This window comes from Telmatherina bonti (genome assembly GCF_933228915.1).
Source record: "Telmatherina bonti genome assembly, chromosome: 17".
NCBI classification, from domain to species: Eukaryota; Metazoa; Chordata; class Actinopteri; order Atheriniformes; family Telmatherinidae; genus Telmatherina; species Telmatherina bonti.
Window position 1 is genome coordinate 35421368 of NC_136615.1, and position 19974 is coordinate 35441341.

At 49.4% G+C, this 19974-nt stretch overlaps 1 protein-coding gene across 1 annotated transcript; it reads left to right on the forward strand.

The window, feature by feature from the left end:
- Positions 1 to 3677: 3677 nt before the first annotated feature.
- pkn3 (protein kinase N3) lies at positions 3678 to 19515 on the forward strand (the record flags this gene model as incomplete). Its single annotated transcript, XM_079256409.1, has 19 exons — positions 3678 to 3945; positions 6112 to 6281; positions 6438 to 6561; positions 8827 to 8978; positions 9283 to 9502; positions 9574 to 9747; positions 10492 to 10601; positions 11579 to 11722; positions 12366 to 12441; positions 13422 to 13581; positions 14028 to 14097; positions 14198 to 14289; positions 14639 to 14815; positions 14898 to 14960; positions 15029 to 15105; positions 15215 to 15357; positions 15490 to 15597; positions 15680 to 15760; positions 19315 to 19515. Exons 1-19 carry the CDS (start codon positions 3927 to 3929, stop codon positions 19513 to 19515), a joined length of 2361 nt encoding a protein of 786 aa, XP_079112535.1. The 5' UTR covers positions 3678 to 3926.
- Between the last annotated feature and the right edge of the window lie 459 nt (positions 19516 to 19974).

Consider the following 19974-nt stretch of genomic DNA (forward strand, 5'->3'; position numbering starts at 1 on the left):
CTGTGGCTCCGTGTGGGACCGCTCCGTGTGGGACCGCTCCGTGTGGGACCGCTCCGTGTCGGACCGCTCTGTTTTGGTGCTCTATGTCGGACCACTTCGTGTCTGTGGCTCCGTGTGGGACCGCTCTGTGTCGAACCGCTCCGTGTGGGACCGCTCCGTGTCGAACCGCTCCGTGTGGGACCGCTCCGTGTGGGACCGCTCTGTCGGACCGCTCTGTTTTGGTGCTCTATGTCGGACCGCTTCGTGTCTGTGGCTCCGTGTGGGACCGCTCCGTGTGGGACCGCTCCGTGTGGGACCGCTCCGTGTCGGACCGCTCTGTTTTGGTGCTCTATGTCGGACCACTTCGTGTCTGTGGCTCCGTGTGGGACCGCTCTGTGTCGAACCGCTCCGTGTGGGACCGCTCCGTGTCGAACCGCTCCGTGTGGGACCGCTCCGTGTGGGACCGCTCCGTGTCGGACCGCTCTGTTTTGGTGCTCTATGTCGGACCACTTCGTGTCTGTGGCTCCGTGTGGGACCGCTCCGTGTGGGACCGCTCCGTGTGGGACCGCTCCGTGTGGGACCGCTCCGTGTGGGACCGCTCCGTGTTGGCCTGCTCTGTGTCGGACCGCTCTGTCGGACCGCTCTGTCGGACCGCTCTGTTTTGGTGCTCTATGTCGGACCGCTTCGTGTCTGTGGCTCCGTGTGGCACCACTCTGTGTGGCACCGCTCTGTGTGGCACCGCTCTGTGTGGCACCGCTCCGTGTGGCACCGCTCCGTGTGGGACCGCTCTGTGCGGGACCGCTCTGTGTCTGTGGCTCTGTGTCGGACCGCTCTGTGTCGGACCGCTCATTCGGACCGCTCTGTTTTGGTGCTCTATGTCGGACCGCTTCGTGTCTGTGGCTCCGTGTGGGACCGCTCCGTGTGGGACCGCTCCGTGTCGGACCGCTCCGTGTCGGACCGCTCCGTGTCGGACCGCTTCGTGTGGCACCGCTCTGTGTCTGTGGCTCCGTGTGGGACCGCTCCGTGTCGGACCGCTTCGTGTGGCACCGCTCTGTGTCTGTGGCTTCGTGTGGGACCGCTCTGTGTGGGACCGCTCCGTGTCGGACCGCTTCGTGTGGCACCGCTCTGTGTCTGTGGCTTCGTGTGGGACCGCTCTGTGTGGGACCGCTCTGTGTCGGACCGCTCTGTCGGACCGCTCTGTTTTGGTGCTCTATGTCGGACCGCTCTGTTTTGGTGCTCTATGTCGGACCGCTTCGTGTCTGTGGCTCCGTGTGGGACCGCTCCGTGTGGGACCGCTCCGTGTGGGACCGCTCCGTGTCGGACCGCTTCGTGTGGCACCGCTCTGTGTCTGTGGCTCCGTGTGGGACCGCTCCGTGTGGGACCGCTCCGTGTCGGACCGCTTCGTGTGGCACCGCTCTGTGTCTGTGGCTTCGTGTGGCACCGCTCTGTGTCTGTGGCTTCGTGTGGGACCGCTCCGTGTCGGACCGCTCTGTGTCGGACCGCTCTGTGTCGGACCGCTCTGTGTCGGACCGCTCCGTGTGGCACCGCTCCGTGTGGCACCGCTCCGTGTGGGACCGCTCCGTGTGGGACCGCTTCGTGTGGCACCGCTCTGTCTGTGGCTCTGTGTGGGACCGCTCCGTGTGGGACCGCTCCGTGTGGGACCGCTCCGTGTGGGACCGCTCCGTGTGGGACCGCTCCGTGTGGGACCGCTCCGTGTGGGACCGCTCTGTGTCTGTGGCTCCGTGTCGGACCGCTCCGTGTGGGGCCGCTCCGTGTCTGTGGCTCCGTGTGGGACCGCTCCGTGTCGGACCGCTCTGTGTCTGTGGCTCCGTGTCGGACCGCTCCGTGTCGGACCGCTCCGTGTGGGGCCGCTCCGTGTCTGTGGCTCCGTGTGGGACCGCTCCGTGTCGGACCGCTCTGTGTCTGTGGCTCTGTGTGGGACCGCTCTGTGTCTGTGGCTCCGTGTGGGACCGCTCCGTGTGGCACCGCTCCGTGTGGGACCGCTCCGTGTGGGGCCGCTCCGTGTCTGTGGCTCCGTGTCGGACCGCTCCGTGTCGGACCGCTCCGTGTCGGACCGCTCCGTGTCGGACCGCTCTGTGTCGGACCGCTCTGTGTCGGACCGCTCTGTGTCGGACCGCTCCGTGTGGCACCGCTTCGTGTGGGACCGCTTCGTGTGGGACCGCTCCGTGTGGGACCGCTTCGTGTGGCACCGCTCTGTGTCTGTGGCTCTGTGTGGGACCGCTTCGTGTGGGACCGCTTCGTGTGGCACCGCTCTGTGTCTGTGGCTCCGTGTGGGACCGCTCCGTGTGGGACCGCTCCGTGTGGGACCGCTCCGTGTGGCACCGCTCCGTGTGGCACCGCTCCGTGTGGGACCGCTTCGTGTGGGACCGCTCCGTGTGGGACCGCTCCGTGTGGCACCGCTCTGTCTGTGGCTCTGTGTGGGACCGCTCTGTGTGGGACCGCTCCGTGTGGGACCGCTCCGTGTGGGACCGCTCCGTGTGGCACCGCTCTGTCTGTGGCTCTGTGTGGGACCGCTCCGTGTGGGACCGCTCCGTGTGGGACCGCTCCGTGTGGGACCGCTCCGTGTGGGACCGCTCTGTGTCTGTGGCTCCGTGTCGGACCGCTCCGTGTGGGACCGCTCCGTGTGGGACCGCTCCGTGTGGGACCGCTCCGTGTGGGGCCGCTCCGTGTCTGTGGCTCCGTGTGGGACCGCTCCGTGTCGGACCGCTCTGTGTCTGTGGCTCCGTGTCGGACCGCTCTGTGTCTGTGGCTCCGTGTCGGACCGCTCCGTGTCGGACCGCTCCGTGTCGGACCGCTCCGTGTGGGACCGCTCTGTGTGGGACCGCTCTGTGTGGGACCGCTCCGTGTGGGACCGCTCCGTGTGGGACCGCTCCGTGTGGGACCGCTCTGTGCGGGACCGCTCTGTGTCTGTGGCTCCGTGTCGGACCGCTCCGTGTCGGACCGCTCCGTGTCGGACCGCTCTGTGTCTGTGGCTCCGTGTGGGGCCGCTCTGTGTCTGTGGCTCCGTGTGGGACCGCTCCGTGTCGGACCGCTCTGTGTCTGTGGCTCTGTGTGGGACCGCTCTGTGTCTGTGGCTCCGTGTGGGACCGCTCCGTGTGGGACCGCTCCGTGTGGGACCGCTCCGTGTGGGACCGCTCTGTGTTGGACCGCTCTGTGTCTGTGGCTCCGTGTCGGGCCGCTCCGTGTCGGACCGCTCTGTGTTGGACCGCTCTGTGTCTGTGGCTCCGTGTCGGACCGCTCCGTGTCGGACCGCTCTGTGCGGGACCGCTCTGTGTCTGTGGCTCCGTGTCGGGCCGCTCCGTGTCGGACCGCTCTGTGTTGGACCGCTCTGTGTCTGTGGCTCCGTGTCGGACCGCTCCGTGTCGGACCGCTCTGTGCGGGACCGCTCTGTGTCTGTGGCTCCGTGTTGGACCGCTCCGTGTCGCTGGCTCTGATCACTGAAGAGGAAAATGCAGCACGTATTCAGATGTCTAAGAAACTCTGCATCTTAAATTTAGCATTTTTAAAATAGCTTTTTCTCACAGTGCTGTTTATGATATACTCTCCTAGTATTGTTTTAATTATAACTAATCAGGTCTGGGACATGGTTAAGATAGTCATATTGGTGTGATTTAAAGAAAAAAAACTCCATCATATTGTAAAATGTGAAGGATATAAGCTGCTGTTGTCGCCTGCAGAGTGGGAACCTGCAGCCTCTGGATGAATGGGATATTCTGGACCCAGAGTTCCAGCAGCGATTGGAGGATGCCCGTACCTCGGTCCGACAGGAGATCCAGCGTGAGCTGAAGATCAAGGAGGCGGCTGAGAGGCTGAAGAGGGCTGTTACCAGCCGTAAGAGTGCAGCTGATGTTGAGGGCCAACTGAAGGCATCAAGCCGGAAGCTGGAGCAGCTGCACTGGGAGCTGCAGGAGCTGAATGCCAGAGCTATGGCTACAGAGACAGATGGTACCATACACCTCACACCCCCCATCCCCAGCACCCACTTTAGGGAGTGTATAGGAAAATTGTTATGAGTTTGGTTTGTATTAAGTATTAGACATATATGCATTGATTTGCTGGGATCCTGCTTTGTTTTTTGTCTATGCACAAAACTTTCATATGATCATATGATCCTTGTCTGGAATATGCAGACAAAGTCTGAGACAGGAAGAGTTTCCTGCAGGGCATCTGTTTTTGTCAGCTGCTTGGTTGACCAGTTGTCTAAAGGTTAAAGGTAATAAAGTAATATAGTGAGTGATTGATGCTTAGTGAGCTCAGTTTACCTTTGGAGGAGAGAATGATTGTTTTCTGTGATCTGCCCAGCAACTAGGAGAAGTTAAGCATGGTTTATAATCGAGTGTTACTTCAGCATCTGGAGAGAGAGTTCTCTCTCCAAGCTCCAGCGTGTGCTTGTATTAGTTTATAATAAAATGTTCATTGTAAGAAGACAGTTGACTCTTAGATGTATTACAACTTCTCAAGACCAGAGTATTTTGCACCACAGGAGTTTTTACAATGAAAAGACATTAATATGAAGAAAATAAAACAGAATCAGATGGATTTTCTGGTTTTAACCAACTTGACTGGAGCAGTCTTTGTTTAGCCAGTTAGATCATCTGCTGATGACTGTCTGAGAACAATAAAAAGGTAAATAACCCAGAACATGAGGAAATAGTGACATTACAGGCAAAATCCCACAACCTGATTGTGTTACTTTCAGGAGAATGTTCCTATAGAAACCTTTCTGCTCTGAGACGCCGTCTCTCTGGGTCGGAGATCTTTCCCAACAGCATTCTGGTGTTTGTTACTATTTTGCTTCAGATCCTTTTCACACCTCAGTTGCTGCTAATTAATTAAAGGCTGGAACACAAAAATAAAAATATTTAGTCATTTGTGGAGCAGACAGATGAAAAGTGGTTTCAACCGGCCCGTTCTCAATGATTGGAGGGTTGCAGGGATGTGATAATTCAATTCTGATTTTTTTTGGGTGCCGATTCTATTTAAATTGCGATTCCACAATTCTTCTATATTGCTGATTTTTGTAGATCAAAAACAAAAAAAATGTCTACAACTTTTTTTTGCTAGTCATTTTTCTTGATTTCAATCAGGAAAAGACAACCCAGTAGCCAGACCATCATTCTGCTGCAAGAAGACCAGTAAAAAGATCAATAAAAGCAATAAAAAGACCAAAATCTTATACTGATTTTATTTTTATTTATTTGAAAAAAATGAACAAAAATTGGTTTTAAAATTGTGAAGCAAAAAATCCTAATTTTTAAAATTGTTTTTAAATTTGATTTTCCCACCCCTATACCTATCAAACCCAAATGGAATTGGTCCCATCCCCCCAACCCGTATGGAACAACCATGTTTCTGTGTTTTGGAGCATCTGGGGGAGTCTTAAGAAAATGGTTTGACTAAATCATGTATTCTTAAAATGTAGCTTGTTGGAACGGTTTTTTTCAGGACCTCCATCCTGCTTTCGCTATAAAAATGTTGCTGGGAAAACAGATCTCCGTCAACGTCCATCTGAATCTCCGTCTCTGTCAACCAGCTTGGGCCAGATGGAAAACCTTCAGCCTCGTCTTCTTCTGACCTGGGTTTTATTTATCTGACCTTTGAGTTGATTTGATTTGATAGTGATTAAAATGTTTTGGATTTAATCGATTTCTGAGCCAGAAGGTTTGAACTGGAAACCAGTAAACCGTTAGAGCAAGCAGGACACTTGTCTGTTTTGAAAATGAAAATCTGATCGTGTTGATCGGGTCGTCGGGGTGGTATTAGTGGATAGTCTGCTAGCAGGTGCTAGTAAATGGTGTCTACTATCAGTTATTTCCCATGAATGAGGAATTCCCAGTAAGCACTGGTCATATATTCACACTAAGACCCTGGCCTTTCCACACACCGGCCATTATTACTGGCAGTTGCATGGTTCAGCAAGCTAACCCATCTTCCTTGCAGATGGCCGGTTAGCGGATACTACAGGATACCAGCTAACTGATCTTTGACACACCTCCGTTTTTCCTCTACTTCATCTCAGTAAACAGAAACACTGCAGCTGGTTGCATTTCCACCAGTTTCAGCCTGAAAAGATGACAAAACAATCAGTTTTTTGTCCTGGTTTTTCTTTAGGCTGCTTAAAGGACGATGCTAACCGGTTCGCAGCATCTTGTCACTGGGAGGAGGTTACGTCCCCGCTAGCCAGTCGAGTCAAAACCCTGAAAAAACAACTTGCTATGGAGACAAAAGTCAAGCAAGGCGCTGAGAACATGATTCAGACGTACACTAACAGCTCCTACAAGGTACACAAAACATCCGTCTCCATCCCTGGACTAACACTGCTGGATTAGCTCTGTTTGTTCTGTATTTTATATCTGAAGACATGCGGTAGGATCCAGTTTTTCATTAGACTTTTCATTAATAAGAAGTGAGTTATGGTCTTCCATGTTGTTTTCCAGGACAGGAAGATGCTTTCCACCGCTCAGCAGATGCTACAGGACAGCCGCACCAAGATTGAGCTGCTGCGCATGCAGATAGTTAAAGTTAGCCAAGCCAGAGATGGGCAGCGAGAAGGAAAACCTGGTAAGTCCCACAGAAACATCAAACATTTGTCTTTCCTCCATCAGAAACATTTAAGCATAGTCACTTAGAAAACTGATGATTAGTTTTGCTGTTACGGATGAAACACACAGCATCTTCCTTTTGTATAATACCATTCAAGCATTAATTCTGTGTTTTAATTAACTCAGTTTCTGCAGTTACAATAATTAACTACAGAGATTCTGGCTGTAAAGTTTTAATATGGTCAGTTTATCACCGTGGGAACCTTGTTTATATGAAAGACCTTCATGTTGCTCCTTCCCGTCTAAAGCTACTCTATCAGCGCCTCATTCAGCCAACTGACTTGTTTCATGCACACGTTCTCTGTTCCATCCATCCATCCATCATATGTGAATCCAACTTCCTTCCATCCATCCAATCATCCATCCATCCATCAAATGTGAATCCAACTTCCTTCCTTCCTTCCATCCATCCAATCATCCATCCATCCATCATATGTGAATCCAACTTCCTTCCATCCATCCATCCATCCAATCATCCATCCATCCATCATATGTGAATCCAACTTCCTTCCATCCATCCAATCATCCATCCATCTATCAAATGTGAATCCAACTTCCTTCCATCCATCCATCCAATCATCCATCCATCTATCCATCAAATGTGAATCCAACTTCCTTCCATCCATCCATCCATCCAATCATCCATCCATCCATCAAATGTGAATCCAACTTCCTTCCATCCATCCATCCATCCATCCAATCATCCATCCATCCATCAAATGTGAATCCAACTTCCTTCCATCCATCCATCCATCCAATCATCATCCATCCATCAAATGTGAATCCAACTTCCTTCCATCCATCCATCCATCCATCCATCCATCCATCCATCCATCAAATGTGAATCCAACTTCCTTCCTTCCTTTCATCCATCCATCTATCCATCATATGTGAATCCAACTTCCTTCCATCCATCCATCCATCCATCCATCCAATCATCCATCCATCCATCAAATGTGAATCCAACTTCCTTCCTTCCATCATCTGTTAATCCAACTTCCTTCCTTCCATCCACCCATTCATCTATCCATCCATCCATCATATGTGAATCCACCTTAATTCCTTCCATTCATCCATCCATCCATCCATCCAATCATCTATGAATCCAACTTCCTTCCGTCCATCATCTGTTAATCCAACTTCCTTCCTTCCATCCACCCTTTCATCTATCCATCCATCCATCCATGTGTGAATCCACCTTCCATCCATCCATCCACCCATCCATTCATCCATCATCTATGAATCCAACTTCCTTCCATCCATCATCTGTTAATCCAACTTCCTTCCTTCCATCCACCCATTCATCTATCCATCCATCCATCATATGTGAATCCACCTTAATTCCTTCCATCCATCCATCCATCCATCCATCCAATCATCTATGAATCCAACTTCCTTCCGTCCATTCACCCATTCATCTATCCATCCATCCATTATCAATGAATCCAACATCTATCCATCAATCATCTGAGTCCAACTTCCATCCATACATCCATCCATCCAGAGGTGTTCCCACAGCAACTTAGAGACTTACTTCCTCCATTGAGTCCTGGTTCTTCTTCGGAGTATCCTCCTGGTGGGATGTCCCTGGATCACCTCATCAGGGAGGCATCTTCAGCCCGAGTAGCCTCATCTGGCTCCTCTGCTTGTGGGGGATCAGTGGTTTTACTCGGATCTCCTCATAGATGGCCGAGCTTCTTGCCCTTTGTCTACGGTAGGGAACAGATATCCTGCGGAGGAAACTCATTTCAGTCACTTGGACTCGTTCTTTCCGTCATTATCTACAGCTGGTGACCATGAGTGATAATAGGAATGTAGATAAGCCAGTAAATCTCGAGCTGCTTCTCTCAGTTCGGCTTCTCTTCCCCACAGCAGACAGATGCAGTCTGGATCATTGCAGACGCTCCACTGATCCGCTTCTCCCGCTTCATCCTTCTCTTACTGAACAAGAACCTAAGAAACTTGAACTCCTTCACTTTGGCCAGCATCTCATTCCCAACACAGAGACCACACTCTATACAGGACCACAATCTCAGATTTGGAAGTGGTGAAAGTCCTAACAGACTCACACCTGGCTTCCAGTCGCTCCAGTGAGAGTTGGAGATCATGGCCTGGTGAAGCCTACAGAACCAAACTGGGAACCAAACCATATGTAAAGGCTTTGGTTCAAATCTCTGCAGGGATCCGTTTTCCCTGGTTTCCCCAGTATGCGCTCTTTCCTCAGGTCACCCCGTGGAGATCATCAGTCCACTTGAGCTTCGTGTAGCTGAACTTCTGCACCACATGAAGATTGAATCGGCAGTAGCAGAAGGAGCCAGAAACGTGGTGAAGCAGCTGAGTGAGAGTCGGATCCAGGACCGCTATGTTCTGACTGAGGTGGGTGTTAGCGCTGATAGAACGTGGTTAGGATGCTAAACGCTGCAGCATGAACTGGGAACGGGAAGTTGTGCTCTACCAATTCTTGAATTTAGATATTTATCTTGTACTTCCATTGTTCCACCGACACTTTAATGTCCCTTTAAACAAGCTTATCTTCACTCAGTTAGAGCTGCCCATAAAACAGCCGGTCAGAGGGCTTCTCATCCTTCTGCAGATGGAAGAAAACTGGTTTATTGATGACGGTGTTGGCATTTGATTTGCAGCAGGTGTGTATTCCTGAAGCGTTGTATTTTTCCGTCAGGCCCAGGACAGCATGCAGGAGTCGTCTCACAAGGTCGATTTGTTGCGACTGTCTCTGGAGAGACGTCTGCGTGAGCTTCCTCAGGACCATCCTTCACAAAATATAGTTAAAGACATGCTGGTGACGGGAAACACACCCCACTGTGGCACTCCAAAGAAACAATCCAGCACTCTGTCGTCTTCCTCATCGTCCTCCTTCTTCAGACCAGCCAGTCTCACAGGTTGCTCATTTGATTTTTGATAGCTGTTTCATTTAGATGATCTCAGGTTTTAATGTGTAACTCCTTGCCAGGTCGGCTGGAGGTGTGTCTGATGGGCTGCCAGGATCTGCTGGAGACCGTTCCAGGTCGCGGTCGTGTGACCGGTGTCTCCACTACCACGGGGAACTTCTCTGATGGGAAGTCCCTGAAAGTGAGAGCTGGAGGACGAAGCACCAGCAGCAAGATGAAGTCGGATGATCTGTCCTGTGAGTTCAGCTTCATAATTGTTTATTTGCAGAAAATAACACAAAGATAAAATAAGACAACGATTCTCTGATAAATCACAAGCGGCTGCAGGTCTCAGAGAGTCCCCATTCATCCTGTCACACTGGATCAGACACTCGATCGATGCAGACACCATACCGATCTGTCTGATTGCTGTATCCTTCCCTCACTCATGACACCACATGATACATGAAGTCCTGCATTAGAGGCAGGTTGTCTGTATTGAAACGGAAAGGACAGTCCAGCCTTTTTGGGCTGAGGACAGTAGTCTCAGATTAGGAGATGCTGATTCTCATCCCAGTTGCTTCAGGCTCGACTGAGTCGCTCCTGTGAGAGTTGGAGATTGCGGCCGATGAAGCCAGCAGAATCACATAAAGTAGGACCCAAGCCTGATCCCACAAAACCAGTTCAATGACCAGGACGAAACCACACTGCTCCTCCTCAATGGGAGGTTCTACTATCCGATGGACCCTCCTCTCAAGGACCCCTGAATAGGCCTCGCTAGAGAGGCCGGAGAGTGTGAATTCTCCTTATAGTTGAAGCACAGCCCAGTCTACCTATGCAGAAGCCCTGTCCCGATGTTCCAGAGGGACATCCACCAAGAGGGCGCTACAAGATCCAGAGCCTTGAGGAACTCTAGGAGAAGCTTGTCAACCCCTTCACACACCGGCTCAGGTTTTTTCCAAGATATTCCCGACTAATAGCTTCTGTCTTCTGTGTTTCAGCGGAGATAAGTGCTGTGCTGAAGGTGGACAACAAGATTGTGGGACGCACTCACTGGAGGCAGCAGGGTAAAGACGCCTGGGGTCAGAACTTCAGCATCGAACTGGAACGGGTCAGTGATTAGCAAATGTCACAGCTGGTCTCAGATACCAACTCGGTTTCTGTTTTCAGCTGTGAATGTATCCCAGTCTGTTCTATCCCAGTCTGTTCTATCCCAGTCGGATCTATCCCAGTCGGATCTATCCCAGTCGGATCTATCCCAGTCGGATCTATCCCAGTCGGATCTATCCCAGTCGGATCTACCCCAGTCCGATCAGTCCCAGTCCGATCAGTCCCAGTCCGATCAGTCCCAGTCCGATCAGTCCCAGTCTCTTCTATCCCAGTCTCTTCTATCCCAGTCTGATCTACCCCAGTCTGATCTACCCCAGTCTGATCTACCCCAGTCCGATCTACCCCAGTCCGATCTACCCCAGTCCGATCTACCCCAGTCCGATCTACCCCAGTCCGATCTACCCCAGTCCGTTCTATCCCAGTCCGATCTACCCCAGTCCGATCTACCCCAGTCTGATCTACCCCAGTCTGATCTACCCCAGTCTGATCTACCCCAGTCTGATCTACCCGTCTGATCTACCCCAGTCCGATCTACCCCAGTCCGATCTACCCCAGTCCGATCTACCCCAGTCCGATCTACCCCAGTCCGATCTACCCCAGTCCGATCTACCCCAGTCCGATCTACCCCAGTCCGATCTACCCCAGTCCGATCTACCCCAGTCCGATCTACCCCAGTCCGATCTACCCCAGTCTGATCTACCCCAGTCCGATCTACCCCAGTCTGATCTACCCCAGTCTGATCTACCCCAGTCCGATCTACCCCAGTCCGATCTACCCCAGTCTGTTCTATCCCAGTCCGATCTACCCCAGTCCGATCTACCCCAGTCCGATCTACCCCAGTCCGATCCGTCCCAGTCCGATCCGTCCCAGTCCGATCAGCCCCAGTCATTTTCATGTCCGGATTCTAAGTGAAAATAGGAATCTACCTCCTGTGACCTTGTTGAAAGGTGAATGTTTCTAACCTGTGTAATCATCCAGTCCAGGGAACTGGAAGTTGCTGTCTACTGGAGAGACTGGAGAGCACTCGGTGGGGTGAAGTTCCTACGGCTGGAGGACTTTCTGGACAACCGCCGACATGGGATGTGTCTCCAGTTGGAGCCTCAAGGAATCCTCTTCATTGAGGTTTCACATGGTTTTTACTTCATCACACAGTTTGAATTCCTAAAAAACACTAAAGATGGATGGATGTGTGGGTGAATGGATGGATTGATGGATGGTTAGTCGGTTGAGTTGGTTGGTAAGTAGATGGATGGATGAGTAGATTGAATGGATGTATTGATGGATGGTTGGGTGGGTGGGTTGGTAGGTAGATGGATGGATGAGTAGATTGAATGGATGTATTGATGGATGGTTGGGTGGGTGGGTTGGTAGGTAGATGGATGGATGGGTAGATGGGTGAATGGATGGACTGATGGACGGTTGGTTGGGTCGGTGGATGGATTGATTGATGGATGGGTGGGTAGGTAGGTGAGTGGATGATTGGGTGGATAGGCAGATGGATGGATGGTTAGGTGGGTGGATGGATGGATGGATGGATAGATGGATGAATGTGTAGGTGGATGAGGGGATGGGTGGGTAGGTGGATGTGTGGCTGGAAATTTTAAGCATAGGAACATTTATGATCCTGACATGTGTGAATTGAATTTTTTATCATAAACGAGGAAACCACATAAAAGCTTCTGTTCAGTCAGAAACTAAAACTAGTTCTGCTACATAATAAACGTGTTTTATGTACAAGTCATGACGCTGCTCCGGCCTTTCCTAGGTGACGTTTATCAATCCAGTCATTGAACACCGCTCCAAACTCCAGAGGCAGAGGAGGATTTTCCCCAAAGAGAAAGGTATTAATATTTATCCTCCTTTTTTAATTAGTTCTGCTTGTAATGGAAAGAAGGTAAAACATAATTTTAGTTTTACTTTTATCAATAATTGTTGACTGAAGATAATTCATCAGTCTTGTGTATGTTCATTTGAATCTTTTATTTTAATTTTAAATCTGAAATTTATTGATTTGTTCAAATGTTTAAAAACAAGCTGCATTGTACAAGTTTAAATGGATGACCACTGAGGTAAGGACAAGACCAACCAGGTGTCCACTCTGTCCGTCAAGACATGTGAACTGACGGAAATCTCCAGTCTGTCTTTAACTCCATCAAGATCTTTTCACACTGAACATGTTAAAAAGCAGAATCTATTCTTCAGCTTTATCATTCATGCATTCATTGAAACCAACGAACCAACCAATGTGGAGTTCTTTTATTATTAAGCAACAGTCTTCATCTTAGAAAAGAGGTTCTTGGTATTTTCCAAGTTCCTCTGGTAGATATTGCTCATATTTCCTGCCGTCCCCTGGTCTGACAGACTAATTAGCTGATTGGCTGGCGGGCTGATTGGTTAACTGGCTGATTGGCTGATTGGTTAACTGGCTGATTGGCTGACAGACTAATTGGCTGATTGGTTAACTGGCTGATTGGCTGACGGTCTGGTGGAAGGCAGCTGTATTGTCCTGACTGGATGCCGTTGCCACTTTTGTGTTGTTCTTGTGCTAAAAGCATTCAGTGTGTAAACTCAGCAGGACACCTGCTCCTCTATTCCAGCTCACATGACGGACATCACATTAGAAACGCAGGAACATTTCTTGCTCATTCATACCTGAATAATGTCTTCACAAAACAACAGTTTTGTTAACTGTCTGAAAATATTTTTGGCTGAATTTCACTAGATTTTTTTCTTGCAGACACTTGAAGCTTTGTTCAGATTTTCTTTTTCCATCTTCTTCTTTTTAACCCCTCTCCATCTTTTCCATGATTTCTCCTCACAGGAAAGAACTTTCTTCGAGCCTCCCAGATGAACATGAACTTTGCCACTTGGGGACGTTTGATGATGAGCATCTTACCTCCCTGCAGCTCTCTGGAGCCCATGAGCCCCCCGTTAATGGGTCCCATCCCTGGCCCGTCACCGCCAACGACCGCTACAGGACGGTATGGTTACTCTGACACAGTCTCCTTATTAGCGTATTAAAGATGTGAAAGAAGAGGTGAAAAGGGAGCTTTTCTGGGTGGTACTGTGTGTTTCAGAGACTCTGCCGTGGTGAGGTTGAACTACGCTGAAGAATCACCCGTCAGATCCCCACATCCAACCAGAACAGCCAGGAGACAGTCCCCCCCGGTAAGACCTTTGTCAGTGAAAATGATTGTATGATGGTGAGGGATGTTTGTTTATTTTTCATCTGTTTGTGTGAATGGAAAAACAAAAGTCTTCTGCGGAACAAAGCAGTCTGAAGTCCAGGCGACAGCCTTTGGTCAGCCCCCCACCTCAGTAAGTCCTGCTCAGTCTTCATGGTTTTCTTCATTTCCGGTTGTTGAGACGTATTCTGGGAGGAATGTGACTCTGGAATGACTTCAGTAACATCTGAATTCCCATGTAGGAAGAGTGAAGGACTTCAGATGGAAGACTTCCGTTGCATTTCAGTCCTTGGGCGAGGTCACTTTGGAAAGGTAGCGATGAAGAAGAGGATTCTGACCAGAAACAGAAGATCTGTGATGTTTCAGACATCGCTCAACATTCCCACTTCCTGTTCTTTGTTTCCGCTTCGAGGTGCTGCTGGCTGAGTATAAGAAGTCAGGAAAACTGTACGCCATCAAGGCTCTGAAGAAAGGCGACATTGTGACGCGTGATGAAGTTGACAGGTGAGGAAACGCTCGAGCTGCACCCTCATCCGGACTCAGTCAGGAAGGATGCTGGGATGCTGCAAACTGAAGTCTGCTGCATCAGATGGAGGAAAACCTAAAATTTATCCTGTTTTAGACGCACCATGGAACAATGTGTTCAGGAGATGCACTTTTAGACAAATTTGATCAAATACACTGATTTGTGAGTCAAATATCCTCATTGATGAGTTTCTGCTGTGAACGTCGCCTTGGCGTGTCGCATCGACGTATCACGGCAACCGCTGAAGGATTCTCTGTTACACGCTTTAATTTTCGCTGTGTAAACGGTAATGATGGTTTAGCTTGTTGGATGTTTGCTTGTTTTCAGCCTCATGTGTGAAAGACGGATATTTGAAGTCATTAATGCATCTGGACATCCTTTCCTGGTGAACCTGTACGGCTGCTTTCAGACTTCAGACCACGTCTGCTTCGTGATGGCGTACTCTCCAGGAGGAGACCTCATGAAACACATCCACACCAGCATCTTCAGTGAGAAGCAGACCTGGTGAGCAGGCATCTTGATGCGTGTAGTCCCGCAGCAGCGCGACCCTTCAGGCTGATGCTTCTCTCTTCTCCTGGGTTTCCAGGTTTTATTCGTCGTGCGTGCTGCTGGGTCTGGAGTTCCTCCACCAGAACAAAATAGTCTACAGGTGAGTTATTCTCCAAGTGTTGCTCTCCTGCTGCGACATGACGGATGATGAAACCTTTCTGTTTGCAGGGATCTGAAGCTGGATAACTTGTTGATGGATGCAGACGGATTTGTTAAAATAGCCGATTTCGGTTTATGTAAAGAAGGTTGGAAACTTCCCCTTTCAGCAGCTTAAAAACAAGGCTTTCCTATTCGTTTAGTTTTTATTCTCTTGGAATCCCAGAATTCGTGTCATTTCATTGTAAACCTGTGTAGGAATGGGACACGGGGATCGCACCTCCACCTTCTGTGGCACACCGGAGTTTTTGGCTCCAGAGGTGCTGACGGACAACAACTACACCCGCAGTGTGGACTGGTGGGGACTGGGAGTCCTCATCTACGAGATGATGGTGGGGGAGGTCAGTAGATGACAGCTGAGACCGCAGCGGTTCTGTCCGCTACCAGTAGAAACATTCAAGTTGTCTGAATTTTCCCGAACAAACGGAAGATAAATCTGTTGAAGGACATGTTTGCTCTCTGCTGTTCGTTAGTCTCCTTTCCCAGGCGATGATGAAGAGGAGGTGTTTGACAGCATCGTTAACGATGAAGTGCGCTACCCTCGCTTCCTCTCTCCAGAGTCTGCGTCCCTCATTCATAAGGTTTTTCTCAGTTACATGAAAGTTTTCATCTCACTGCATCTGAGTGTCAGAAAATCAGATCACTGATTTTATCACGTCTCAGCTGCTGCAGAAAAATCCTGATCTGAGGCTGGGATCAGGAGAGGAGGACGCCTCTGAGGTCAAAAGTCACAAATTCTTTCAGGTAAAGTTAAAAACAGCAGACACAAGCCATGTCAGTTATACTGTTTGTCATCCAGGGAGTTTCAGATTCATGATTAGAAACATCTTTAGGAAGTTCTATTAAATTCAATCCAGCCTTATTTATAAAGCGCCACTTCACAACATCATCATCTCAGCATGACACATCTGTTCCAGCCAATTCATCATAACCAGCCTCTCAAAGGATTTTATAATCCCAATATCCACTGTCATCCTTCCAGAACCAGAGGTGGGATGGAATCGATACGGCATAATACACAGCCTCCAGCTTACTGTACTACCTTACCGTTACTGTACATCACCGTTGCTGTACTACCTTACCGTTACTGTACATCACCGTTGCTGTACTACCTTACCGTTACTGTACATCACCGTTGCTGTACTACCTTACCGTTACTGTACATCACTGTTGCTGTACTACCTTACCGTTACTGTACATCACTGTTGCTGTACTACCTTACCGTTACTGTACATCACCGTTGCTGTACTACCTTACCGTTACTGTACATCACCGTTGCTGTACTACCTTACCGTTACTGTACATCACTGTTGCTGTACTACCTTACCGTTACTGTACATCACCGTTGCTGTACTACCTTACCGTTACTGTACATCACCGTTGCTGTACTACCTTACCGTTACTGTACATCACCGTTGCTGTACTACCTTACCGTTACTGTACATCACCGTTGCTGTACTACCTTACCGTTACTGTACATCACCGTTGCTGTACTACCTTACCGTTACTGTACATCACCGTTGCTGTACTACCTTACCGTTACTGTACATCACCGTTGCTGTACTACCTTACCGTTACTGTACATCACTGTTGCTGTACTACCTTACCGTTACTGTACATCACTGTTGCTGTACTACCTTACCGTTACTGTACATCACTGTTGCTGTACTACCTTACCGTTACTGTACATCACTGTTACTGTACTACCTTACCGTTACTGTACATCACCGTTGCTGTACCACCTTACCGTTACTGTACATCACTGTTGCTGTACTACCTTACCGTTACTGTACATCACTGTTGCTGTACTACCTTACCGTTACTGTACATCACCGTTGCTGTACTACCTTACCGTTACTGTACATCACTGTTGCTGTACTACCTTACCGTTACTGTACATCACCGTTGCTGTACCACCTTACCGTTACTGTACATCACTGTTGCTGTACTACCTTACCGTTACTGTACATCACCGTTGCTGTACTACCTTACCGTTACTGTACATCACTGTTACTGTACTACCTTACCGTTACTGTACATCACTGTTGCTGTACTACCTTACCGTTACTGTACATCACTGTTACTGTACTACCTTACCGTTACTGTACATCACCGTTGCTGTACCACCTTACCGTTACTGTACATCACTGTTGCTGTACCACCTTACCGTTACTGTACATCACTGTTGCTGTACTACCTTACCGTTACTGTACATCACTGTTGCTGTACTACCTTACCGTTACTGTACATCACTGTTGCTGTACTACCTTACCGTTACTGTACATCACTGTTGCTGTACTACCTTACCGTTACTGTACATCACTGTTGCTGTACTACCTTACCGTTACTGTACATCACTGTTACTGTACTACCTTACCGTTACTGTACATCACTGTTGCTGTACTACCTTACCGTTACTGTACATCACCGTTGCTGTACTACCTTACCGTTACTGTACATCACCGTTACTGTACTACCTTACCGTTACTGTACATCACTGTTGCTGTACTACCTTACCGTTACTGTACATCACTGTTACTGTACTACCTTACCGTTACTGTACATCACTGTTGCTGTACTACCTTACCGTTACTGTACATCACTGTTGCTGTACCACCTTACCGTTACTGTACATCACTGTTACTGTACTACCTTACCGTTACTGTACATCACTGTTGCTGTACCACCTTACCGTTACTGTACATCACTGTTGCTGTACTACCTTACCGTTACTGTACATCACTGTTACTGTACTACCTTACCGTTACTGTACATCACTGTTGCTGTACTACCTTACCGTTACTGTACATCACTGTTGCTGTACCACCTTACCGTTACTGTACATCACTGTTACTGTACTACCTTACCGTTACTGTACATCACCGTTGCTGTACCACCTTACCGTTACTGTACATCACTGTTGCTGTACCACCTTACCGTTACTGTACATCACTGTTGCTGTACTACCTTACCGTTACTGTACATCACTGTTGCTGTACTACCTTACCGTTACTGTACATCACTGTTGCTGTACTACCTTACCGTTACTGTACATCACTGTTACTGTACTACCTTACCGTTACTGTACATCACTGTTGCTGTACCACCTTACCGTTACTGTACATCACTGTTGCTGTACCACCTTACCGTTACTGTACATCACCGTTGCTGTACTACCTTACCGTTACTGTACATCACTGTTGCTGTACCACCTTACCGTTACTGTACATCACCGTTGCTGTACCACCTTACCGTTACTGTACATCACTGTTGCTGTACCACCTTACCGTTACTGTACATCACTGTTGCTGTACTACCTTACCGTTACTGTACATCACTGTTGCTGTACTACCTTACCGTTACTGTACATCACCGTTGCTGTACTACCTTACCGTTACTGTACATCACCGTTGCTGTACCACCTTACCGTTACTGTACATCACCGTTGCTGTACCACCTTACCGTTACTGTACATCACCGTTGCTGTACTACCTTACCGTTACTGTACATCACCGTTGCTGTACTACCTTACCGTTACTGTACATCACCGTTGCTGTACCACCTTACCGTTACTGTACATCACCGTTGCTGTACCACCTTACCGTTACTGCACATCACCGTTGCTGTACCACCTTACCGTTACTGTACATCACCGTTGCTGTACTACCTTACCGTTACTGTACATCACCGTTGCTGTACTACCTTACCGTTACTGTACATCACCGTTGCTGTACTACCTTACCGTTACTGTACATCACCGTTGCTGTACTACCTTACCGTTACTGTACATCACCGTTGCTGTACTACCTTACCGTTACTGTACATCACCGTTGCTGTACCACCTTACCGTTACTGTACATCACCGTTGCTGTACCACCTTACCGTTACTGCACATCACCGTTGCTGTACTACCTTACCGTTACTGTACATCACCGTTGCTGTACTACCTTACCGTTACTGTACATCACCGTTGCTGTACCACCTTACCGTTACTGTACATCACCGTTGCTGTACCACCTTACCGTTACTGTACATCACTGTTGCTGTACTACCTTACCGTTACTGTACATCACTGTTGCTGTACCACCTTACCGTTACTGTACATCACTGTTGCTGTACTTCCTTAGTCTTGTTACTGGACTATTATTTCCTTACTGTACTTTGTACCTGTCCACTGTGACTGCTTGGTTACTGTGTGTTGGACTGTTTCAGATGGACTTTTTTCAGTTTTAGCCAGAAGACAGGAAGAGGTTAGGGTGATCTCAGTTTTAATGACAGCTGTCTCATTGTCTCTCCAGGGTATGAACTGGGGGGCTCTCTTGGCCAAGAAGATAAAGCCCCCCCTCCTACCAGTCATCAGAACTCCTCAGGACGTCAGTAACTTTGATGAGGAGTTCACGCGTCTCAAACCCGTCCTCACCCTCCCCAGAACTCCCTACACCCTCACCCCCCAGCAGCAAGACATCTTCGCTGACTTCGATTTCTCCTCCATCAGCTGACCAGGTGACCCCCAGCAACCGGCCCTGGTCCAGCAACCGGCCCTGGTCCAGCAACCGGCCCTGGTCCAGCAACCGGCTCTGGTCCAGCAACCGGCCCTGGTCCAGCAACCGGCCCTGGTCCAGCAACCGGTCCTGGTCCAGCAACCGGCCCTGGTCCAGCAACCGGCTCTGGTCCAGCAACCGGCCCTGGTCCAGCAACCGGCTCTGGTCCAGCAACCGGCCCTGGTCCAGCAACCGGCTCTGGTCCAGCAACCGGCCCTGGTCCAGCAACCGGCCCTGGTCCAGCAACCGGCCCCGGTGCAGGAACCGGCCCCGGTGCAGGAACTGGTCCTACAGGTCTGTGGCAGTAGGATGTTTACGTCTGCCGGGTGTGTCAGGATGTCAACCGTTTTACGCCACATTTGCAGGATGTTTGTGTTTTTATGAACATCATGTCCTCTCCGTTCAGTAAACAAACAT